The 26,339-nt window shown below is 46.1% G+C and overlaps 1 protein-coding gene across 1 annotated transcript in view; it reads left to right on the forward strand.

The window, feature by feature from the left end:
* Positions 1–26,339, forward strand: part of DNAH2 (dynein axonemal heavy chain 2) — a 202,285-nt gene that overhangs the window by 19,746 nt on the left and 156,200 nt on the right. The window contains exons 4-9 of the mRNA XM_060779843.2: positions 2,697–2,925; positions 4,284–4,394; positions 16,323–16,561; positions 16,732–16,923; positions 17,666–17,823; positions 24,423–24,510. Of these exons, the coding sequence (XP_060635826.2) occupies positions 2,697–2,925; positions 4,284–4,394; positions 16,323–16,561; positions 16,732–16,923; positions 17,666–17,823; positions 24,423–24,510 (1,017 nt within the window). The remainder of the gene's footprint in view (positions 1–2,696; positions 2,926–4,283; positions 4,395–16,322; positions 16,562–16,731; positions 16,924–17,665; positions 17,824–24,422; positions 24,511–26,339) is intronic.

Below are 26,339 nucleotides of genomic sequence, written 5' to 3' on the forward strand. Positions count from 1 at the left end.
TCTTCTTGTGCCAGCATCCAGCTTCTTATGGCATGCTTCTGTAATAGCATGGCATTGGAAGAGCATTGTGGATTAGACCTGGTCCAGCACTCTGTTCCTGATGTTCCAATACAAAACCAGAAGCAGGTCACAAGAGCAGCAACTGGTCTTGAGAGAAACTCTGCTTTTGGTCCTGGATATAGTATGGACTCATCGTGAGGGTTGACCACCAGCAGCCTTGTACTTCAGGAATGTGAATTCAGGCATTCTAAGAAACTCCAGAGGCATCAAAGTGACAACAAGGATGGTTTTCATGAACTCTCACTCATGCCATCCAACTCAGTTCTGACATAGAGCACATGACCTTTGGCCAAAAGGGAGGGCAGGATCCTGCAAGGACATATGAACCCACCAAAAAACCCAATTCCATGAGTTGCCCCAAGGTGTGAGGGAGGGGGGGAGTGGACTCTGGAATGTGGAAAAGGGCAAGCACAAGGCACCAGTATTCTTGGGTGATTTATGATATTGTAATTAGGCACAAAGATGCCTAATTACAATATCAGAAGACGTTTCCTTCTTGGGAGGAGAGCCACGACCAATCTTAATAAAAGAGTGAAGGGTAGAGACATCACACTGGCAACGAAGATATGCATAGTTAAAGCAATGTTATACCTCGTAGTAACCTATGGATGTGAGAGCTGGACCATAGGGAAGACTGAGTGAAGGAAGATAGATGCTTTTGAACTGTGGTGCTGGAGGAAAATTCTGAGAGTGCCTTGAACCACAAGAAGGTCAAACCAGTCCATACTCCAGGAAATAAAGCCCGACTGCTCATTGGAAGGAAGGATAGTAGAGGCAAAGATAAAGTGCTTTGGCCACATAATGAGAAGACAAGAAAGCTTGGAGAAGACAATGATGTTGGGGAGAATGGAAGGAAAAAGAAAGAGGGGCCGACCAAGGGCAAGGTGGATGGATGGATGGTATCCCTGAAGTACTGGCTTGACTTTGAAGGAGCGGGGTGACTGACAGGGAGCTCTGGCCTGGGCTGGTCCAGGAGGTCATGAAGAATCGAAAGTGACGGAACGGAATAAACAACAAAAGCTAGGCTTATATAGATGGTTAGCAGTGCTAGACTCTTGTATTCCAAACAAATTGTGTGGGTTCTTTGTTCCAGCTGTGCTGCTATGGGTTTGGTCTTCACTGGAAAGAATACACCAAGACACACAGCGGCTAAAGTTACCATGTGTCTTTATTGTTTGGAATACAAAAGTCTAGCACTACTGCCTGTGTATATAGGCCTAGCTACAATATCATAAATCACCCAAGAGTCCTGGTGCCTGATGCTTGCCCTTTTCCACATTCCAGAGCCCACTTTCCCCCCTACCTCAAGGCAATTGACTTTTATGCCAGGTTCATATCATAGAATCATAGAATCATAGAATCAAAGAGTTGGAAGAGACCTCATGGGCCATCCAGTCCAACCCCCCGCCAAGAAGCAGGAATATTGCATTCAAATCACCCCTGACAAATGGCCATCCAGCCTCTGCTTAAAAGCTTCCAAAGAAGGAGCCTCCACCACACTCCGGGGCAGAGAGTTCCACTGCTGAACAGCTCTCATAGTCAGGAAGTTCTTCCTAATGTTCAGATGGAATCTCCTCTCTTGTAGTTTGAAGCCATTGTTCCGCGTCCTAGTCTCCAAGGAAGCAGAAAACAAGCTTGCTCCCCTCCTCCCTGTGGCTTCCTCTCACATATTTATACATGGCTATCATATCTCCTCTCATCCTTCTCTTCTTCAGGCTAAACATGCCCAGTTCCCTAAGCTGCTCCTCATAGGGCTTGTTCTCCAGACCCTTGATCATTTTAGTCGCCCTCCTCTGGACACATTCCAGCTTGTCAATATCTCTCTTGAATTGTGGTGCCCAGAATTGGACACAATATTCCAGATATGTCCTTGCAGTATTCTGCCCTCCCTTTTGGCCAAAGACCATGAGCTGTAAGTCAGGATTTAGTTGGACAGCATGGCCATATAGCCCGAAAAAATCTACAACAACCCAGCATGAGTGAGAGTTCATGACAATGGGATTACACACACTATCCTTGTCCATGATGGCCTGAATCATATAGTTAGTCTCGATTAGAATAGACCCATTGAATCACTTATTAAATTGTGAAACAACATATATGTTGATCACATTAGGGTATGACTTCTATTCCTGAGCGAGTGCTGCCCCAGTTTTATAGATCTGCACCTGGAAAAATATGTCCTGTCTAGGAATTTTTGAGGTTCTATAGGTGATTCTGTTATACTTCTGCCAGAAGTTACCATAGGGTTGTCCTGAACGATGTAGCAAATTCCTAGAAAGCATTCTGTGTCTTGATCCTCTGATCAATTATGTTATGAGTTTGTCTCTCAGGGTTGGAGGAGGTTAAATTGCTCTGAGTCCCAAAACCGATTCTGCTTGAAAGTGGTTGGGAGATTCTGTTCTTCATTTAGAAGCGTGTCAGTCACGGTCTACCACCCAACATCCATCCACTTCTGTTTGTTTTGGAAGTCTGATGTCCACGGTGAAACGAGTCTTTGGTTTCCATTTCTGCTGTGGATTGTGTGGCCCAGGGCAGGACCCAGGGGGAAGGAGGGCAGTTCAGAAGCTCTTTCTCCAGGGGGGATTCACCGGGGGAAATGTGCCTCCACCTCAAATTCACTGTTGTTTCTGCAGGAACCAGATCAGATTACTTATTTTATCCGCCAAGAGAACGCAGAGATCACGGAAGAGAGTTTCCCCGAGGTCGTGCAAGTGGGGACGGTCCGGAAGCCCTATATTGACTCCTTGTGGCGCCTTTTCAATGCAGTCTACCTCCCCCGGCTCTTCCGCAAATCAACTTGGCCCGAGAGCATCAAGAATGAATTTTTCTCAGAAGTCTACCACTTCATGACTTCGCTCACAGGTAGGCCTCCGTCTTCCTTTCATTCCACATTTGACCTTTATGTTGAGCTGGATTTACCCTTTCATTAAGTACTAAGACCTTCTACGTCTTAATATAGTTCTGATCAATAATGTAGTTCAGATTGATCTGTGAAATGTAGTGCTCTTCGGGTGTTAGCTGTTATGAATGATAACGGGTGAGCTCGGGGAAAAGCCATGAACAATTTTTCCTGTGTTGTTGTGATATTCCCTAACTGTCTGGCCATTTTCCAGAAGCATTCTCTCCTGATGTTTCACCCATATCTATGGCAGGCATCCTCAGAGGCTGTGAAGTGTGTTGGAAACTAGGCAAGTGGGGTTTCTATATCTGTGGAATGTCCAGGGTGGGAGAAAAAACTCTGGTCTGTTTGAGGTAGGTGTGAATGTTTCCAAAGTTGGGGACCCCTCTGCCCAGCACCAATGCCGCTCTGGGCCAGAGTGAACTGAGAGGGGGCCAGGGGACAGTTCCACCTTGTCTCCTGCATATGTCATCAGTTGGGGACCCCTCTGCCCAGCACCAACTACTACACTGGGCCAGAGAGAGGGGGCAGAAGACAGTTCCACCTTGTCTTCTGTGCTATGCTAATAATATAATGTAATGTAATATATTATAATATTATAATGTAATACAATATATCACTAACAATAATAATATGATATTATAATTATTATTTCTATTGCATGTAATATTACTACTAATATTATAATATAATGGTATAGTACGATATAGTAATATTTAATACTGATATTGTACTATTCTAATAATATAATATATTGTATGTATATATAGCTTGTAACCTGCTCTGAGTCCCCTTTGGGGTGATAAGGGCGGCATATAAATGTCAAAAATACATAAATAAATAAATAAATTGCCATCTTGCCAGCTTTTAATGGCCTAGCAGTTTCAAGGTTTGGCTTCTTACTGCCTGGAAGAATCCTTTGTTGGGGGGGGGGGGTGATTAGCTGGTCCTGATTGTTTCTTACCTGGAATTCCCCTCACAACCTCTGAGGATGCCTGCCATAGATGCAGGCAAAACATCAGGAGAGAATGCTTCTGGAACATGGCCAAAAAATTCACAGCCCAGTGATTCCGGCCATGAAAGCCTTTGACAATTTTTCCTAGTATGTGAAGGCTTGTCTTCCGTCCTTCTTTCCTTCCTTCCACACTTCTGTAAACACAACCTCTGAGGATGCCTGCCATAGATGCAGGCGAAACATCAGGGGAGAATGCTTCTAGAACATGGCCATATAGCCCAAAAAACCTACAACAACCCAAACAACAGGTTGTTGGAAAGATATATTTCTGCTTTGTCACTCTTCTCCATATGTGTTCCTCTCCAGATACCCGTTCCAGAATGCGGGGCCGCACGGTCCTCTATGTCCCAATAGAGGCCATGATGATAAAGACGGAAGTGGCCTTGAAGGACAAAGCCCTGGTCCAGCGGCTGGAGAGTGAGTGATGGGTCTTTGGGGACCTGGGCCAGGATGGGGGGGGAGGGGGTAACAGGATCAGCGACACAGGGAAAGGGCGGAGGGAGAGGATAATGCTTGACCGAAGGGCTTCTGCGAGGAGCCGCACTCAGGCTGTAAGTGAATTAACCCCCGGCAGCATATGAGCTGCATCCATCATTCCCAATCACGGAAAACAGGTTTGTCAGGCTGTGAGCGTGTTCAGGGTCCCGTTGTGGGGTTATTAGTTCTGTTGCAGGCGTTCTGTCAGGAAATAGAATGCAAGGGCGGCTTAGGCCCCCTTCCCAGCGCTCCCACCTTGCCGTTGCTCACGTGCTGGCTCTGGGTGGAATTTGCTCCTCGCCCCATCAAAATTCTGCACCACACGCAGAATGCTGTGTACAAATGAAGCAAACGGTGGCATTGGGACCCCACCTCTCCCCTTTCCTTCCTGCAGCATTTGAGCTTTCACAATTTTTCAAGACATTTTCACATTGTCTGGGTGAAGTGTACGGGTTGAGAGAGGTAGCAGCTTATGGAGGCCTGGAAAGAAGTGGGGTGCTATATCTGCAGAAGAGAGGGGCTGCCACCTCTAGAAATTCTCTCTCCCCACATTTCAGGGCCTTGTAGATCATTCCATCCAAGTGGCTGAAGAGCTCTTTGCCCATCCTAGGATTCAGCTGATTGAGCACTGCCATTTTGGTATCTACCTATAGCAGTGTTTCTCTACCTTCCTAATGGCGTGACCCCTTAATAAGTTCCACATGTTGTGGTGACCCCCAACCATAACATTATTTTTGTTGCTACTTCATAACTGAGATTTTGCTACTGTTCTAAATTGTAATGTAAACTTCTGATATGCAGGATGCATTGTCATTCACTGAACCATATTTGGCACAAATACCCAATATGCCCAAATTTGAATACTGGTGGCATTGGGGAGGATTGATTGTATCATTTGGGAGGTGTATTTGCTGGGATTTATAGTTCACCTACCATCAAAGAGCATTCTGAACTCCACCAATGATGGAATTGAACCAAACTTGTCACACAGAATTCCCATGACCAACTGAAAATATTGGAAGGGTTTGGTGGGCATTGACCTTGAGTTTTGGAGTTGTAGTTCACTTACATCCAGAGAGAGTTTTGAGGAGTGGTAGTTCACCTACATCCAGAGAGAGTTTTAAGGAGTTGTAGTTCACCTACATCCAGAGAGAGTTTTCAGGAGTTGTAGTTCACCTACATCCAGAGAGCACTGTGGACTGAAGCAATGATAGATCTGGACCAAACTTGGCATGAACACTCAATATGCCCAAATGTGAACAGTGGTGGAGTTTAAGGAAAATAGACCTTGACATTTGGGAGTTGTAGTTGCTGGGAATTATAGTTTACCTCCAATCAAAGAGCATTGTGAACCCTGCCAATGATAGAATTGGGCCAAGCTTCCCATCCCTTCAAGGGACTTACTGGTGCAAGCTCCCTCTAGCCTTGCACACTCTCCCTCACCTGCACATGCGCACCATGCTGCTATGTGCTGAGCATGCCTACTCTCCCCTCCCTGGTCAGAGTCTCAGGGATACAGATGCACTTCCGGCATACCCCATTCCTATTTTTTAAAACTTTGATACATCTGAAAATGTCTCCTCTTCCCTTCAACACGTGCTATATCAGGAGCCTCATTGTTAATAATCCCTTATTACTGAGCAGCTAAAAAGATCCATGCCTGCTGTTCCTATGAAAGGTTAGAGTGATTTCTTGAAGGCAAATCCCGGTAAATCTCAGAGAGACTCAGGAAATCCCCAAAGTGCCAGAAGCAGACGACTGACTAATTCAGATCCTTGTCATAAGGGATTCTCAGTTATGAACTGTATTCCAACCCCATTCGCTTTTCCTTGCAGAAGTGCATAAACTCCATGGGGCTGAACAAGGGTTCCTCTCATCTAGGTATCCTTTTCCCCCTCAGTAACTCAATCATACAATAGTCTCTCTTCCACCATGGTTTCTCCAGAGCAGCATTTCTCAACCTGGGAGTCGGGACCCCCGGGGGATCACGAGGGGGTTTCGGAGGGGTCGCCAAAGACCATCAGAAAACATATATTTCTGGTGGTCTTAGGAACCCTTTTGGCAGAGAAGGCTGAAGATCTCTCCACCTGTCCTTATCATCCTTTTTGGTAACAGACAGTGAATGCTCCCACTAAAAGCCCTCTTCTGTTGTGATTACTGGCCTCTCAGCCAAAGAGAGGACTGTTTCTGAGGCTCCAAGCAGGGAGGGGAGAGGAGGCGTGCTCGGTGCATGGCAGCGTGGTGTGCATGGGCGGCGTGAGGGAGAGCGTGCGAGACTTGAAGGAGGCTCCTGCCAGCAAGTCCCTTCAAGGAATGACAGTTCTGTGTGGGAAGTTTGGTCCAATTCTATCGTTGGTGGGGTTCAGAATGCTCTTTGATTGTAGGTGAACTATAAATCCCAGCAACCACAACTCCCAAATGTCAAGGTCTATTTTCCCCAAACTCCCCCTGTGTTCACATTTGGGTATATTGAGTATCCGTGCCAAGTTTGGTCCAGATCTGTCATTGTTTGAGTCCACCGTGCTCTCTGAATGTAGGTGAACTACAACTCCAAAACCCAATGTCAATGTCCACCAAATCCTTCCAGTATTTTCTGTTGATCACGGGAGTTCTGTGTGCCAAGTTTGGTTCAGTTCCATCGTTGGTGGAGCTCAGAGTGCTCTTTGAATGTAGGTGAACTATAAATCCTAGCAACTACAACTCCCAAATGACAAAAAGAATCTCCCCCAACCCCACCAGTAATCAAATTTGGGCATATTGGGTATTTGTTCCAAATGTGGTCCAGTGAATGAAAATACATCCTACATAAGCCCATAGCCGGGGGGGGGGGGGGGGGGGTGCTTGAGGGGCTTCGCCCCCCCCCCCAATTCTCAGGGTGGTCTGCAAGAAGGCCTTACTGGTACATTATTTAAACTGTCATGTTTATTCATATCATGATCTGATCACCAGATCATGCATGGGGGTATTGGGATAATGATACAAAAGGTTTGCTAGGATAGATCCTGAGCGCCCCCACCCCCACCCGCCGAATCAAAATCCTGGCTACGGGCCTGATCCTGCATATCAGATATTTACATTATGATTCATAACAGTAGCAAAATTACTGTTAAGAAGTGTGAACGAAAATAACTTTATGGTTGGTGGGCCACCACAACATGATATTAAGGGGTCGCGGCATTAGGAAAGTTGGGAAACATTGCTTCAGAGGAATAGTCCTAAACTAGACCTTTCTTTCTTTTTCCCTGTGGACTATCTTACCTCTTTTAAAGTCTTCTAAACCAGTGGTTTTCACCACATCTTGCATCAACAAACCTTTGAGTGTGAAAAAATGTTTTCTCCTGCCTTTCTCCGGCTCTGCTGCCAAGCTGTTCTCATTGAGAAGCCTGGCCTTCTTGTAGGTCTCAAAGAGTGAGGGAAGCCCACCACTTCCTACTCTCTGGACATCGTGCATGGTTTGATGAACCCTCACGATGCGTCACTCTCCATGCCCCCACAGTGGTGCCCCTTCTCGCCTTATCTCTGGGCGGCTGCCTTGCGACCAACGACTAAGGCATAAGACGGTAGAGGTGAGTCATTCTTCATCTTGCTCTCCAGCACTTCCTCTCCTCAGGTCTATTATAAATCCTGCTGTTATTATTTTGGAGAAAAAAACCCACAGAGGTGGTGTTGGCGGAGGAGGAAATGAGGGAAAACACACAGATCGGAAAATCTCAAGAATACAAAAGGAGGCAGGGGGTCAGGAGGCCAGGCCCTGGCTACCCAGTCAAGCTGCTGTGTGGTTTTTGTTCCGAGCATGTGTAGTGCTATCCGCGGGGCTAAGCTTGGAGCGTGTCCAGACTTGCTTTCAACGCCCGTGGCTCTGTTCCGAACACAGAGAACAATAATACAGGTGAGAGGGCAGCGGGCCTTTGTTTAGCCATAGGAATAGCTCAGGCTGTTCCTTCATCTGTGGAGAATTTGAAAAGTGGACACCTACAGCTTTGTGTTTTTGTGGCAGCCGGTGCTGCCTTAAAAGCATTGACCTGTGAGAAAAGCTCTGTTAATGTGGTCTTTCTTTGCATCAGGAAACTCTCAATTGGCCAGACCTTGTGTTAGTAAGGCTGACCACTAACCCTCAACCTGCAGTGGTCCTCTTCCACATGGTTGCTGCACGAGACTCAAGTACATGGCATCCTTCACACGTTGCAGATTACCTCATATGACCCTCCGCAGTCCATGAGCTCAGTTGAGAAGACCTTCATGAAAGTGTTCATGGGAGTTGTTGCACCTTGGCAGGACACCTTTGTTCTGATGACAAAACCGGCACAAAGTCCCCATTTATTTATTTTTTTGAAGTCTTTGGTAGGCATTGGAAGGATGGGAAATATTAAAGATCCACAGATTCCTATTATAGCATTATTATTATTTTTTTGCTATTTTTAATCGATGTGTGAGGCGTCCCAAGCCCTGGGGGTATTATTCTTTCAGAGACCCGTTCTGCCCTTTGCTTTGCTTATCTTGTGAGAGCTTCGCTCTGTGCCTGCGGGGAAGGGCACAACCTTCCTGCACCAATCTATTCATCTGCCTCCGGGCAGGAGCCTCGTAGACAGAGAAAGCCATTTTCTCATTTTGTCCCTGGCTCCCATCTTCTTTTAACCTCTGCCTGTATTTCGAGCATGCAGGGCAGGGTGAAACGCCTGGTGGAGCCCATCAGATTCCCTCCGGTGGAAGGCAGAATGGGACATCCCAGGGGCCTGCAAGCCAAGAGCCCTGAATGGAAGCAACCAGGCATTGATGCAGTCCCAGATGTGTGCCTCCAACCAGCCTTTATGGCAGCACACCCATGTCTTCTGATACAGGTCCGAGTACATCATGTGCAAAGCGAGGAGTGAGCCAGAAAAACCAATGCAATTTTAGTAAAGGTAAAGGTATTCCCCTGACATTAAGTCCTGTCATGTCCGACTCTGGGGGTTGGTACTCATCTCCATTTCTAAGACGAAGAGCCGGCATTGTCCATAGACACACAACTGGAATATTGTGTCCAATTCTGGGCACCACCATTTAAGAGAGATATTCACAAGCTGGAATGTTTCCAGAGGAGGGTGACTAAAATGATCAGGGGTCTGGAGAACAAGCCCTATGGGGAGCGGCTTAAGGAGCTGGGCATGTTTAGCCTGAAGAAGAGAAGGCTGAGAGGAGATATGATAGCCATGTATAAATATGTGATAGGAAGCCACAGGGAGGAGGGAGCAAGCTTGTTTTCTGCTTCCATGGAGATTAGGACAAGGAACAATGGCTTCAAACTACAAGAAAGGAGATTCCATCTGAACATGAGGAAGAACTTCCTGACTGTAAGAGCCGTTCAGCAGTGGAACTCTCTGCCCCGGAGTGTGGTGGAGGCTCCTTCTTTGGAAGCTTTTAAACAGAGGCTGGATGGTCATCTTTCAGGGGTGATTTGAATGCAATATTCCTGCTTCTTGGAAGGGGGTTGGACTGGATGGCCCATGAGGTCTCTTCCAACTCTTTGATTCTATGATTCTATGACACCTCCAAGGTCATGTGGCTGGCATAACTGCATGAAGCACTGTTACCTTCCCGCCAGAGCTGTACCTATTGATCTACTCACATTTGCATGTTTTCAAACTGCTAGGTTGGCAGAAGCTAGACCTAACAGCAGGAGCTCACCCCGGATTCGAACCAGCGATCTTCTAGTTAGCAAGTTCAGCAGCTCAGTGGTTCTAACCATTGCACCACCGGGGGCTCCTTAATACAGTTTTGGGCTGCATCGATTAAAAATATAGAGTGTAGACTGAGGGAAGTCGTAGTCCCATTCTGTTCTGCTTTGGTCAGACCTCACCTGGAATAAAATTTGTCAATTTCTGGGAAAAGCAATTCAAGAAGGAGTTGGACAAGCTGGAAAGTGACCAGAGAAGGGCAACCAAAATAACCAAAGGTTTGGAAGCCAAGCTCTCTGAGGGGTGGCTTAGGGAGCTGTGGATGTTTCGTTGAGAAAAGACTGAGAGCAGACATGATAGCTATGGTTAAATATTTGAAGGGATATCACATTGAGGAGCGGGCAGGTTTGCTTTCTTCCATCCTAGAGATTAGGATGCAGAGCAATGGATTCAAGCTGCAGAAAAACAGATTCCACCTAAACATTAGAAAGATCTCCCCGACAGCTAGAGCTGTTAAACAGCTTGATTCGTGCCTGGCTAATTCTACTGTGTTTGGCGGATGACAACATCGTCTGTGCGCATTCAGAAGAAGACTACTCTAAACACCTTTGCAGAAACATACGAGAAGCTCAGCCTGTCATTGAACATTGAAAAAACCAAAGTGCTCTTCCAGCAGGCACCAGCCAATCTGTCTGCAATGCCAGAAATACAGCTTAATGGTGTAACATTAGAAAATGTTGACCGTTTCCCCTCCCTTGGCAGCCACCTCTCCATAACAGTCAACATTGACACTGAAATACAACACCTCCTGAGCTGTGCGAGTGCAGCATTTTTCCAAATGAAGCAGAGAGTGTTTGGAGACCGGGACATCTGTATGGAGACCAAGGTGCTTGTTTATAAAGCTATTCCCCTCCCAACCCTGCTCTATGCCTGCAAAACGTGGACTATCTACAGACATCACATGCAACTCCTGGAATGATTCCATCAGTGTTGCCTCTTTAAAATCCTGCAAATCTCTTGGGAAGACAAACGGACAAATATCAGAGTGGAAGAAGCAAAGACCACCAGAATTGAAGCGATGGTTCTCTGCCATCAACTCCGCTGGACTGGCCACATTGTCTGAATGCCTGATCACTAGCTACTCTACTCCGAACTCAAGAATGGAAAATGGAACATTGGTGGACAGGAAAAGAGATTCAAATATGGGCTTAAAATGAACCTTAAAAACTATGGTATAGACACTGAGAACTGGGAAGCCCTGGCCCTTGAGTGCTCTAGCTGGAGGTCAGCTGTGACCAGCAGTGCTGTAGAATTTGAAGAGGCACGAATGCAGGGCGAAAGAGAGAAACGTGCCAAGAGGAAGGTGCATCAAGCCAACCCAAGCTGGGACCACCTTCCACCTGGAAGTCAATGCTTTCACTGAGGAAGAACATGAAGGTCGAGAATAGAGCTCCACAGTCACCTACGGACCCACTGCCAAGACACATCACTTGGAGGAGCATCATCCTCAGACTACGAGGGATCGCCTAAGTAAGTACCGTATTTTCCGGCATATAAGATGACTGGGCATATAAGACGACCCCCAACTTTTCCAGTTAAAATATAGAGTTTGGGATATACTCGCTGTATAAGACTACCCTTCTTCCAACACACACCAAATAATTTTTTTTAAAAGCATCAGATTTGATTTCAGTATGGTAATTTTCCTATTACTGTCCCTCCTTCTCTGCCTCTCAGATCTCACACATGTGCACCTGCACTGCTTCACTGCAGTCTTCAGGAGTGAGATCTGAGAGGCAGAGTAGGAGGGACGGTAATAGGATACAAGGGCGTGCCAGACAGGTAAAAGAGGTGTGTTTTTCTGGGCCCAGAGCCACTCTATCTCTTTTTTCCATACCCCGGGCGCCCTGGACACCTGCATCTTGCTCCGCCCTTCACTTTACAACTTCTTGGTGAGGCGCCCCTTCACCTCACCATCGGGACCACATTGAGTCCACGAATCTTGATGAATTGATTTTCTTCTACCGTACTCTTACAGCGTCGTCCTTAATGCTTTTATACAGTTGCTGCATATGGCAGGGACGTGGCCACTGCCATTTTTGAGCTCCCCCCACCACAGATTCTCCAATTGGGATTGGAAGTTTCAGCACCCGTTCTATAAGACAACTCCCGGCATATAAGATGACACCCGCAGATAAGATGGCATATAAGATGACTGCCCACAGAAAGCAGTGGGCCAAATTGGAGGAAAGTAGCAAGTGAGATGGAGGGTTTAGCACATGCACAGAGATAGTCCGAGATGCACACAAAACAGCCCTGCACGAGATTCCCCCTTGTTTAAGGACGCAGGCCCAGTGCCACTCTGCTTGCTTTGTCCCTTGGGGACCCTGCCTGGTGTGGCATTGTGTCCTTGTTCCCATTTCCCTCCCTGGCATCCCAGGGGCCTCCGGTTGCGTTACTGCCCTGCGGGCAAGAAATGTTGAGGAGAGGCATCACCAGTCAGATCGGGAGCAGCCGCACATTTGTTCCGCCCTGCACAAATTCAATTGAACGTCTCGTGACGGACAAGTGGGAAAAGATGTTGACTGAATTATGCAGTGCGCGTGTCTCTATTAGGAATGATAAAACCAAACCCCGCAAAGGTGTGACTCACGGAGGGGGTTATTTTGTCCTTTTCTTCCTAATGCAAATGGCAGCAGGAGCTCACCGAGAGAGCAAGCTGGGGCTGGAGTGCCCATCCTCCGCGACAGCCTGGCTGTCTGGGAGAAGTCTTGCACGTTATGTTTTGAATTCATACCCAGGAAATGTCTCTGAGTAGATACAACTAGTGTGTGTGCGTTGTGGGGAGGCAATTCAGTCTGATTCATCATTAGAATTATATGCTTCGGGGATTGGGGCCTGGCTGCAGTTTTGCACAGCACAGATGTACACACGACCGCAAACACACCTTTGCTATCGTACGGTGCGGAAAGGTGCCAAAGCCATTGTGTGTTGATTTTCTTCTGGGGTCTGGAAGTACTGGCTCCTTGTTCATTCTGCATTGCTTGTGGCGTTAAAATAAATGGCTATTACGGTTGGCTGTAACAATGAGGGAAAATAAAAAAGGCTTTTAGTAACAACAGGTATTAATTGACTCGTTTTCTGGCCTGAATGCAAGAGCTCTTCAGCATGGCCGGGCCTTGTGCAAATGTGGGGTGAGAGAACCAGACCCCAGAGAGTTCTTATCGCCCCTTCCATTAGTTTTGGAGGTTCAAAAACAACAACGACGAAAAGCAGGCGAGCGCACAGGAGTCATATCTGGCGCAACTCCTGCATGATATTATAGTTGGAGTAGGGGAATGTAAGGAAACTGAAGTGGAATGAGCCCCTTTTCAAAGTTGGGAAGCGTTCTGGAGAAAATCCCCCACTGCCGCACACAGATGGAGGATTTGAAATTCACATGATTGTCCCATAATGAGAGGCCTGTGTGCTTGGCAGCGCCCAGCCTGTGCTGTGCGCATTAAAATCTTCCCATGCCTGGATGTTTTGCATGGCAATGCATGCTTGGGTTAAGCATCCAATTGGCTACCTCAGGGTCGTCTCTTGTGTGACTAAAACCTCAGCTGTTATCAAGCACTTAGAGATACTTGGCTATTCTAATCCCTGGGCTGCCTGATTGTCTTACCCCTGTAATTTGGCACAGAGACTGCCGCTTCCACGCTGCGATACTAACTCTTCCGAGGTGGCTGCTCTGGAGCTATTAGCTGCTTCCATTCGGAGAGCAGGGGGAGGCAGCAAACTTGGCCAGCTCCCTTCGCCCCACACTTTCTCTGCAGATGGAGCCGGGGTGCGTTCTGCTTTAAGGAAGGCTCTTGTTTACCTGGCAATGTTTGGGGGGTCTCTCTTTTTCCGAAGCCTTAGGAGAGCCCCTCCATCCCTTGCGGCTCAGCCATGGTGTGCCTCCTTCCTTTGGCTTCTCCCCACAATGCACTTGGACTTGATGCATTTAGGTTCTCTTGGAGAACAGACCGCAAAGTAGAAGACAATTTCTGCACCAGTTCCATATTAAAGAGCAGGGATGACAGTGCATTTTGGCAAGCGGCACTGCCTCGCATATCGAATGCTTAGGACAAAGAACTTGCTGTGTTCCACGCTGCTGTTGTACAGGAGAGCAACACGGTGCCGAGACATAAAAGCATCGATGCTCAAAACAGTGTGCGTTCACGTGGAACAAAAGCAAATGGCACCAGGTCCTCTTGGAGGGATGTTTCCCCCTCCCCAAAGGACATGCTTTATTTCTGCTCGGGTCACACTTATCTCTTTTTTATTTTTTTGCGCGAGTAAATTTCTCGGCTTTCCTCCCTCAGGATGTCTGTCTTTGGTTCAGGCATGACAATATTCCAAAAATCTTTTGTAATTTCCAGAGAGGGAATAGACCTTTCCTCTAGCAGGCTGTCTTGAAGGAGGTGGAGCAACCCCGACTCCATTTGGAGTCACGCAGACAGGCAGTACAAAGAGCTGGGGGAACTTGCTCCAGGCCCCTCCTGAGTTTCAGCCTTTTTGTAAAACATTACAGGAGCTGATGCAAACGAAGGGTTGCAGAATGGAAGCCTGTGATCATGTGGACGTGGCCGCAGGTCCACTCTCAAATGCGCTTTGTTCCCCCTTTCCTTTGAAGGTGTCACTCAGGATCCAGAGTTGGCATTGCCTTCTCTTTCATGCCAACATGTTGGCCAGCAGGGTGGATTCTTTTTTTTAATGTAGGAAATGGAACAAATCAACAATGTGGGTTAGCAAACTGAGAAGTGGCCTGGTGTAAGCCATAACATAACTGAACAACCTCAAGTCTCAGATGGGAAATACCTCATTTGCCATCCAAGATGTTCTTGGAAGCACATCCCATCAACCCTAGCCAACAGAGGTAGGAATGAGGGATGAGAACTTCAGGTTGTCCATCCTGGCACTAGTTTCTTTCTTCTAATATAACACTAGGTAACAAAAAATGTGTTCCTTATTTGATGAAAGTGTTGGGGAATCTGAGCCGTTAGGCTCAAAATAACCCTCAGTTGGGGTGATTCCACCATAAATATAATAGAGTACCAGAAGCAAAGTTCATAACCAGCAGAAACGTACGTGTGGTGAGCCAGAATAAGCTTCCATTCATCAGATGGCACAGAATTGCAGAGTCAGAATTTTGGGTTCAAAAATATTTATTGAAGAAAAAGAAATACAATCTAGATAGAAAAGGTCTTGAAGCTATATAGCTTTCTGAGTCTCATCTTCTAAAAAAGATAAAAGGATAAAAAATCAAAAATATCCATGCAACTACATTTTGCCTAGAGAGAGGCAAAAAGCGTCTTCACTGGAAGGAAGTAAAAGGCAGAAGGAACAATGGAGGATGGCTGCATGACCAAGCCCAGGGCAATACAAATACAAAGAAAGTTACTTGACAGAATTCTATTGTTCCATCTTCAAAGGGGGAGGGATAGTGGCAAGAAGGAACAGTAAAACCAAAGCCTTTTCTGGGATTGGGGCAGGGGACGGGGGGGAGTCCCTCATTCTAATCCTATTTGTAGTCTAGCTACTCATTGAGTTCTGGAGACTTGATCACGCAGGAAACTTGTGCAGTCGAGGGATGAAAATGAACAGAAAGTGTTATTTCTGAAGGCTTTCATGGCTGGAATCACTGGGTTGCTGTAGGCTTTTTGGACTATCTGTCCATGTTCTAGAGGCATTCTCTCCTGACGTTTCACCTGCATCTATGGCAAGCATCCTCAGATGTTGTGAGGTCTCAGACCTCACAACCTCTGAGGATGCTTGTCATAGATGCAGGTGAAATATCAGGAGAGAATGCCTCTAGAACATGGCTATATAGCCCAAAAAACCTACAACAACCCAGTGTTATTTCCTATTTAACTGAGTGGGAGTTGTCATTTTACTCCAGAAACTTCGGAGACTCTATGAGATATTCACTGAAAAACTATAGCAAAATGTGCTGCAGGATGATGTCCTTTCCACAAAAACAAAGTTTTTGCAGTTTAATAAACATTTCCCATGTTTTTATGATAGACCCAATTAGGAAATGACATTTATAACTCAGGAACAAAAATCATGTAATGGGAAGGCCTTTTACTCTTAGATCTGGCCGGGGCCTTTAACACTGAGGGTTTGCTCAAGTGCCTCAGCAAGGAAAGGCCTGGGTAGATTTCCCATTAACGGATCCACCTTTTTCCAGCCTCAATGATACACTGGACTCGCCAGATCAAGGAAGTGTTGAGGGCCCAAGAAGCCGTGGAGAGCAGGGAGAGCTCGGGCCCGCTGGAGGAGATTGAGTTCTGGAGGAACCGCTGCACCGATCTCTCCGAAATCAGCAAGCAGCTCTACCAAGAAGGGGTGAAGCACATTGAATCCATTTTGAGTCTGACCAAGTCTTCCTACGTGGCTCCGTTCCAGCGACTTGCCAAACAAATACAGGTGGGCACATCAGGTGTGGAAGTAGAGATACTCCGAGCAAGTGGGCCTGGTTTGGTCTCGTTCAGGATTCTCTGGGCTTCTGATGGGACCAAAAAGCTGTACCACTGAGCTTTTGGGAATGGTTTTGGCCCTGGGTTGCACTGATTGCTTGTTTGGCTTTCCTTTTGCAGGATGGTTCAGAGCAAGCCATGTCCAACCTCCAGTTCCTCTCCATCCTGAAAGAACCGTTCCAAGAGCTTGCTACGCTGAGGCCCAAAGATATCCCCGAGAAGCTGCCTCACCTCATCAGCCTCGTCCGTATCGTGTGGGTCAACTCTCCGTACTATAACAGCCGGGAAAAAGTCACAGCTCTTTTCCGAAAGGTGCCGGTGCCGCTTCTCTCTTCACAACCCCACTCTGCTTCTTTCTATTTCTCACACAAACATTTCCAAACACCTTTTTCTGTCAGGAAAAAAACTACAAAAAAGTTGCTTTAAAATACCAAGAAAGTGTGGAAAAGAGTCAGTAAAAAATTACCCCAGCCAAAGCTGTCTTGGGTCATTCCACATCAGCAGAGGCAGGTAACTAGAAGGGCAACCAGTTGCAAAATCCAGTGATGGAGGCCAGCCAAGCCTGTCTGGGGAATGCATTCTGGGCCAGGGTGCCGTAACCGAAAGGCCTCTCCTCATAATCCGATCCCACTATCCTCGGAATATGGAATGTTTAGACCGCAGTCATTATCATCAATTCCATGTGGGAGAATTTGGCAGAGCCGGCCTTGCTATTGGCCGTGGAGAGATTGCTATTTGAAGCAGCTGATTGGAGTGTCATGAAAATGGAGCAAATGGTCCATTATTTCTTTTTAATTATTTGTATCGCCAGATGAGATGTTTGGGCCATTTGCAGCCTCAGGTGCCAAAAGAACCTGGCCTGCTTTGGCTAATAGGCATTATGATTGGAGTGGGCATAGGATGCGCCGCTTTGCTTCAGGCAGTAAAATTTGTGGGACTGCCTTACTGTCTGGCAAGATAAGGCAGTCTCAAACATTTGGTGGCTTCTCTTTGTTTGGCTGAGCTAAAAGCTGGCAAGGAGGAGGGTCCTCAAGCAGTGTCTCTTCTGCTTTAGATGAGCAACAAAATAATCCAGATGTGCTGCAAGGACATCTCCCTGGACCGGTTGTTTGAGGGTTATATCAACTCCGCCCGGCAGACGCTTCACGGATGTATCTCCTGCATGTCATCATGGAAAGATAGCTACCAGCATGCAGCCTACATGCACAACAAGTAAGAGACCAAGGATGTGTTGGGAGCAGGGTTTGGAAAAGGAGATCTTTGTGGATGACAGCTTCCTTGCTGCCCAGAGGATTGTGGGTATGGAGTGGTCTTCCCAGAAAAGGAGCTTTGCCAGGATGTAGTTGGGAATTGACATAGGATAATTCAAAACTGAATTATGATTTTTTTTTTCCATATCAGGGGTGACTTGAGAAACTGAATTATGATGAATGAGAACTACCGAGCCATCTAGCCCAGTGCCATATTCCACATGGCAAATAAATTATTATTATTATTATTATTATTATTATTATTATTATTCTGACAGAGTTTTGGAGCATAAGACTCCTGACCTCACGATTATGTTAAAAAACCAAGTACGATCGTCGATGTTACAATCCCAGGCAACAGTAGGATTGAAGAGAAACAACTGGAAAAGCTGACATGGTACAAGGATTTAAAGATCAAAATCCAAAGACTCTGGCACAAGCCAGTCAAGGTGGTCCCAGTGGTGATCGGCACACTGGGTGCAGTGCCTAAAGACCTTGGCCTGCACTTAAACACAATCAGCACTGATAAAATTACCATCTGTCAGCTGCAAAAGGCCATCTTACTGGGATCTGTACGCATTGTTTGCCGATACATCACACAGTCCTAGAGACTTGGGAAGTGTCTGATGTGTGATCCAATACAACAGCATAGTGATCTTGTTTCCTGTGTACTAATCTTGTTGTGTTTCTAATAATAATAATAATAATAATAATAAGTAAAGGTAAAGGACATAGTCCAGTTGTGTCCGACTCTGGGGGTTGGTGCTCATCTCCATTTATAAGCCGAAGAGCCGGTGTTGTCTGTAGACAACTCCAAGGTCATGTGGCTGGCATGACTGCATGGAACGCTGTTACTTTTCCAACGGAGTAGTATCTATTGATCTACTCACATTTGCATGTTTTCGAACTGCTAGGTTAGCAGAAGCTGGGGCTGACAGCGGGAGCTCACCCCGCTCCCTGGATTTGAACCTGCAACTTTTCGGTCAACAAGTTCAACAGCTCAGTGGTTTAACCCACTGCGCTACCGGGGACTCCAATAAGAATTATACTTTATTTATATTCCACCCTATCTCCCCAGTGGGACTCAGGGTGGATTCCATCATACAACGGCAAACATTCAATGCCTCCATAGAACAAACAAGTACTGACATAATAATCCCAGAAAAACCCCGCATATGAAAGCAACATTAGAAGCTAACAACATTAGATTAAACCAAATGTAATCAAAGAAAAATGATATAATGACATAAAATCTGAACCTAAAACATCCACATTGATTTACAGAAGCCAACTATCGTTCACAACGTTGTGTGGGTTGGTTGTGTGGCCAGTGACCGGCTGACATGGACTAGCAGAGCCCAGATATGAAATAGTTCTCAACCAGAGGGCCGGTTGTGGTCTCTCATTGTCTAATCCTCCTCCTCTCCGTATTCTAGTGAGCAATAATACGTATTCCCTTGGTTTTTGAAGGAGAGGAGGAAAAGGGCCAGCTTTATTTCTTTAGGGAGGGAGTTCCAGAGGTGGGGGCCACCACGGAGAAGATCCTCTCTCTCGTTCCCACCAGCCATACTTGAGATGGTATAGGACTGAGTAGGGCCTTCTCCATTGACCGCAGTGCCCAAACTGATTTGTAAGAGCAGAAGCGATCAGTCAAGTAGCCTGGACCTGAGCCATTTAGGGCTTTAAAGGTAATTGCCAGCACTTTGCATTTAACCCAGAAGCAGACTGGCCGCCAGTGGAGCTGCTGTAACATAGGAGTGGATTTCTCCCTGTACGACAGTGGTTCTCAAGCTGTTGGTCCCCAGATGTTTTGGCCTTCAACTCCCAGAAATCCTAAAAGCTGGTAAACTTGATTTCTTGGAGTAGTAGGCCAAAACACCTGGGGACCCACTGCTTGAGAACCAGTGCTGTACAACAACATGCCTGGATCCTTTAATCCAGATGGGCAAATGGCCACAAGGGGATCCAGAAGATTCCTAGAGAATGTGTGAGCAATTGGATCATGTTATATGGCATTTTTGGACAAGGTAAGGCCGTTGTTTCCAACAGGTAGCAACACCAAAGTGATGGGCATCACATCTAGTTGGGAAAAGGGGCTTCTCCTGGATCTACAGTGACCATCATGGGTGTGAAATTCCTGGTAGAATTGCTACCAGGGTTATCTGTGACTTAGCACTTCATCACATTAGTTAAATTCCACTGAGCCCTACATTTAAATCTGGTAACTCATTGTGCTCATCACATTAGTTTTGTTTCAAGTGTAGGGTACAGCATTCTTTGCATATTTTAAGCGTGGGAGCCAGCATTCTTTTCCAACGGTTCTGGAGGTGGCATGGAAATTGATTATTTGAAATGATCCGGATGTTTTGCCAAATCTGTAGTGTGATGGCATTAGTTGCTCTCAGTTTCCTTCCTTTGACAGCATGTAGTGTTTGGACAGACTTTTTTTTGTGTCAGGAGTGACTTGAGAAACTTCAAGTCGCTTCTGGTGTGAGAGAACTGGCCATCTGCAAGGATGTTGCCCAGGGGACGCCTGGATGTTTTGCCATCCTATGGGAGGCTTCTTTCATGTCCTCGCATGAGAAGCTGGAGCTGACAGACGGGAGCTCACCCTGCTCCCTGGATTCGAACCACCGACCTTTTGGTCAGCAGTCCTGCCGGCACATTGCGCAACTGGGGGCTCTTTTTGGACAGAGGAGATTTTTTTTCAACAATGAGCAGGGAAAGGGATGAAATGTGGGGCCAAATCTCTGCAGTGTGAAGGCAACTGCAGTGAAAGAATACAGAAAGAAAACTGAGGCATTTAACAGTGTGATGAAGGTAGGGAAAATATCCGTTTCATTACAAAAAAGAGTAAGACTGAGCTTTTCTCTGCCAGACACTTCCCTGCCTCAATGTGATGAAGGCCAAAGGAAAAAAAATGACCGCATGTTGCCTACGAACAACCTGCCTATTTCCCCCATCCCCACTTTAATTGAAAATTCCAGCAGTTGTTATGTGACTCTACACATGGTCATTGTGTTGATGATCCCTCACAAAGAAGAATAGAAAACTGAAGCGGATTTGTGGTTTTCTCATGGGGATCGGTGTGCCGAGGAAGGGCTTTCCTTCTCCGTCATGGCCCTGCCTCCTCGCAGGCGCTGGCTGCCTCACCGCCACTCCAATTGTATTTGTGCTTCTTTCCATTTGAAAGATCCCATCTGAGTTCTTATGAGAGCAGGCTTTTAGCTCTTCCTGCTCTAGCAGACAGTCCCAGCGAGCCTGGAGGCTGAAGCCAGCTGATTTCAGCATGTGCATATAGGCACATGCACATATGTGTGTGTGCAAGTTTGGCAAAGAGTCGGGTCTTTGTTATCTTCCCTCAGCTCGGATCTGGGAAAGGTGGGTTTTCTGAGACAATAAGCAGGACTGTGAAAGCAGTTTTGGGAATGAAAACTTTGGGTGTGTACACCTTTGTTATGGCATGGTTGAATGAGTCACAAGGTTTTTTGTGTCGTTTCCAAAAACTCCCAGATCTTTTCTGACCATAGTGGGACTAAATCAACTTACTTACTTACTTTACTTACATACTTAACAACATGGTCTGATGAAGCTTTGAACACTTGCATAATGTACAGTTGTGTGCTTTTTAGGTAGGTCAATAAAGCATGTGGACTTTGAATTTTGCTGGAAAAGAACGCGTGTTTCTTTTCCTCTCAAAGTATCTTTCATCTGGGTTGTTATGAGCTTTCCGGGCTGTCTGGCTATGTTCCAGAAGCATTCTCTCCTGACATTTCACCTTCATCTATGGCAAGCATCCTCAGAGGTTGTGAGGTCTGTTGGAAACTAGGAAAATAGGGTTTATATATCTAGAATAATGTCCAAGGTGGGAGAAAGAACTCTTTTCTGTTGGTGGCAGAGGACCTTTGCTTCAGTGCTGGTGGTCTTTCCTACTTCCAGCATGCTAACGTTTGTCTGCTTGACTTCCCAAGAGATTTGCAGGATTTTTCAGAGACAACACTGATGGAATTGTTCTAGGAGTTGCACGTGATGTCTGTAGATAGTCCACATCTTGCAGGCGTATGGCAGGGTTGGGAGGACAATAGCTTTATAAACAAGCACCTTGGTCTCCCTACGGATGTCCTGGTCCTCAAACACTCTCTGCTTCATTCTGAAAAATGCTGCACTTGCAGAGCTTAGGCTTTATTGAGAGAGCTGACCCTGATTGTATTGTCAAAGGCTTTCATAGCAGGAATCACTGGGTTGTTGTAGGTTTCTCAGGCTTTATGGCCATGTTCCAGAAGCTTTCTCTCCTGACGTTTCGCCTGCATCTATGGCAGGCATCCTCAGAGGTTGTGAGGTCTGTTGGAAACTAGGAAAACTGAATGTAAATATCTGTGGAAAGTCCAGGGTTTGAGAAAGAACTATTGTCTGTTGGAGTTAGGTGTGAATGTTTCAATTGGCCACCTTGATTAGCATTTGATGGCCTGACAGTTTTAGGTGTGACTTGTTACTGCCTGGGGGAACACTTTGTTGATCTGACCCTGATTGTTTCTTGTCTGGAGTTCCCCTGTGTTTGAGTGGTGTTCTATATTTACAGTTATATTTTTTAAAAAGCCTACAACAACCCTGGCGGTGATTGTTTCTTGTCCTGTTTGATCATTTTCATGGGTTCTTCCTTTCTGTTGTAACTGTCCACCTGCTTCTTGTGGATTTCAATGGCATCTCTGTGTTGTATGACATGATGGTTGTGAGAGTGGTCCAGCATTTCTGTGTTCTCAAATAATATGCTGTGTCCAGGTTGGTTCATCAGGTGCTCTGCTATGGCTGACTTCTCAGGTTGAAATAGTCTGCAGTGCCTTTCATGTTCCTTGATTCTTGCCTGGGCAATACTGCGTTTGGTGATCCCATGAAAATGAACAAAATCTGGCTACCAGTATTTTAAAAAACCCTCTAAAATCATAACAGTAAATAAAGAGCAACACTTAAAAACTGGGGAATTCCAGACAAGAAACAATCAGGGCCAGCTAATCACCTCCCAACAAAGGATTCCCCCAGGCAGTAAGAAGCCAGATCTGGAAACTGCTAGGCCATTAATTGCTAATCAAGGTGGCCAGTTGCAACATTCTCACTCACCTCAAACAGACAAGAGTTCTTTCACCCACCCTGGACATTATTCCACAGATATATATACCCCACTTGCTCAGTTTCCAACAGAGCTCACAATCTCTGAGGGTGCCTGCCATAGATGTGGGCGAAACGTCAGGAGAGAATGCTTCTAGAACATGGCCAGACAGCCCAAAAAACTCACAGCAACCCAGTGATTCTGGCCATGAAAGCCTTCGACAATACATTATCCTTCAGCTATCTTAAAATCACCTTTACATGGGGGGGTACTCCTTCCTTTCCTTTGATTCTTCCTATTACAGTTTTCCTCCCCTCCATCCCACAACAGTCCTAGTGGTTTCTGAGCAGGAAGGCAGCTATACAGATTGCATGGGTGAATTCTGTCCTTTGTGAAATGGCTTTCCTTGTAAATCTGGGCCTTGACCAAGGCACCGTGTTTGAATGAGCAGAGGCCATTTGAGCTGGAAGGAAAGGCGCATCGTCGTCATGGGGTGGGTCTGCTTTTTATGGCCCTTGTCTGCCCTTCCTCCGGATCCCGATGGCAGCCGAGGCTTGGCTCCGCCGGCTCCATTCCAGCCCTGGCCCCATCTTCCATTCCCTGATTCTCCTAGCTGTACTTCAGAAATAATGCAACATAATCCATCATTATGATTAGGGATGTCAGGTTTAAGTGGGTGCCTGGTCCTTGACAATTAAGTCTAAGTGTTACTTGTCTGCTTCAAATTCAAATTAGTGGGGCTGGATCAATATCATAAAAGATATAAAGACATTTAACATGCAAGAAGCTCTGATGGAAGGCAGGCGCGGCTGGGCCTGGATTAGGCACTCGAGCCTTGCTCCTGGGGTGAGGGTCTCGCGTCTTCCCAGAGCTCTTTGATTAGATGATTTCTTCAGAAGCTTCTTGCATGCCTAGTGATGCCTGGGTTGGGTGTGTGTGTGCCTGTGTCTGTGTGTGTGTGAGGAGATACAGACAAACAGGGGGAGCCGACTGTCTGCATGTCAGCGTCTGTGTCGTTTCCAAGGAAGCTTGGACCCCACCCTGTCTTGTTATTCTGAAATCTGTACATTTCCTGTATATCTATTAATTCGTATGCAGCCTCCATCACCTGCTTGCCCCCAGTTTCTGGACAGACTTGCAGTTTTTGCCTTAAACATGGTAGGATGGGAGGTAGTTGTATCTAGGTTGTTGTGAGTTTTCTGGGCTGTCTGGCCATGTTCCAGAAGCATTCTCTCCTGACGTTTCACCTGCATCTATGGCAAGTGTCTTCAGAGGTTGTTAGGTCAGACCTCACAACCTCTGAGGATGCCTGCCATAGATGCAGGTGAAACGTCAGGAGAGAATGCTTCTGGAACATGGCCAGACAGCCCAGAAAACTCACAACAACCCAGTGATTCTGGCTATGAAAGCCTTCAACAGTAGTTGTAACTCTTTTAACCATGATGCTCCCCCAACAGGCTTTCTGGGAGGGGCTGGGTCCTGGATCAGACCACTATCTTTGCCCAAGTTGATGCCTTTGTCCAACGCTGTAAGGACCTCCTGGAGGTAGGTGGCATTTCGCCCAAGCAGACCTTCTCCACTCCTATACATTCCCTGGTTTGTCTCATTCAAGTTTCCAGGAAAGCATGTCTGATATAACCTACAAATGTAAACAGGTTGAGATCCAAGCTGGTTCTTTTGTACAGAGGAGGGCGACTACAATGATCAAGGGTCTGGAGAACAAGCCCAGTGAGGAGCAGCTTAAAGAGCTGGGCATGTTTAGCCTGCAGAAGAGAAGACTGAGAGTCATAGGGAGGAGCGAGCAGGCTTCCTTTCTGCTGCCCTGGAGACTAGGACACAGAACAATGGCTTCAAACTACAGGAAAGGAGATTCCACCTGAATATTAGGAAGAAGTTCCTAACTTTGAGAGCTGTTCAGCAGTGGAACTCTCTGCCTTGGAGTGTGGTGGAGGATCCTCCTTTGGAGGCTTTGAAGCAGAGGCTGGATGGCCATTTGTTGTATCAGTGCAATTTGCTGGCCAACTTGCTTCTTATCATCCAATTAACTGACTTCAGACAGTTGTTTCTGCTTCAGTAGCGGCTCTTATCTTTATTTACATTTCATTCATTGCAATAACACTTACTCGTTACTGTCGCAACTCAGGGTAGATTCACCTTGCTCAAAACACCACCACACACCAAGGCTGTAGGTTTTGTAGTTTATTGAAGAAAAGGCAAAATTATAAACATAGAAGTAAAGTTGCAAAAGTTCAATAGCCAAAACAGAGTCTTAAATGCAAAGGCAAAGTATCAAAGATCCAAAGGCAAATAACATTAAGTATAATCCTTTAGTATTGGTTAAACAAGAATCCTTGGCAGCATGACAAGGTCCCCAAAAACCAAGATCAAAACCAAAGCTCCAAAGAGCTAAAAGCTTTCCCCAAAAGCTGAGGTAATTCCAGAGAAGTTAACAGGGTGTAAGCAACATTGCACTGACAAAGGATTGACTTCAATCCGATTGTTAAATATGTTTCCCTAGCATGAAAGCATTACGTTGACCTCAAAATTCCCATTTGTTGGCAAGCCAAGCACTTCGGCGTACCCTTAATTGCAAACGGTCCTCCCTAATTAAATCTCCATCACCTTCAAGGCTGGATAACTCATTATCCTGGGACTGGTCACCCTGGGAACCAAGAGGCACTGTCCCAGATGGAGCTGTTGACTCCTCCACCTGCAGCTGTGAAGTTTCACTGTCTTCATCTAAAACAACATTCCACTCTGGGAAACAGAAATGCCATCTCTTCTTCAGAATCAACACTGCCTCAACAACAGGGACATGTTCAGAAATCTGTAACCCATCATCCTCCTCATCCTGAGGAAACTCAGGCTCAGAAAACTCAGGCTCAAAGTGAGCCACAACAGTTAGCATGGTCAGATGCAAGGGAGAAAAGCCAAGAGAAAAAGCAATGGTGTCTGTTATATTTATACCCCACTGTTATCAGCTCATCAGTTCAGTGTCCAGCCTCCTAGTCTATTGCACCATCATTCTTGTCTATTCCACGCATGCTTCATAACGTTCCACAACTTAACTCCTTCACAGCTAGCAGCATGGAGATTTTAAACCTGTACAATATATATATTGACATTACACTGCTTTGAATGTGATTTTCCTGCCTATTGGCAGGGGGTTGGACTGGGTGGCCCATGAGGTCTCTTCCAACTCTATGATCCTATGATTCTTCTGAAAGTTTGCTTCAGATCAGAGTTCTACTTAGGATGTGGTGCCACTTTGAATTCCATTGGGAGAAAAGTGGAGTATAAATTAAAATAAATGACCAAGTTGCCTAATGGACAGAGGGCTTTGCTAATGGGCGTCTTTCCATGGACCTGTTGCA

The sequence above is a fragment of the Anolis sagrei genome, chromosome 6 (genome assembly GCF_037176765.1).
Source record: "Anolis sagrei isolate rAnoSag1 chromosome 6, rAnoSag1.mat, whole genome shotgun sequence".
Classification (NCBI taxonomy): Eukaryota; Metazoa; Chordata; class Lepidosauria; order Squamata; family Dactyloidae; genus Anolis; species Anolis sagrei.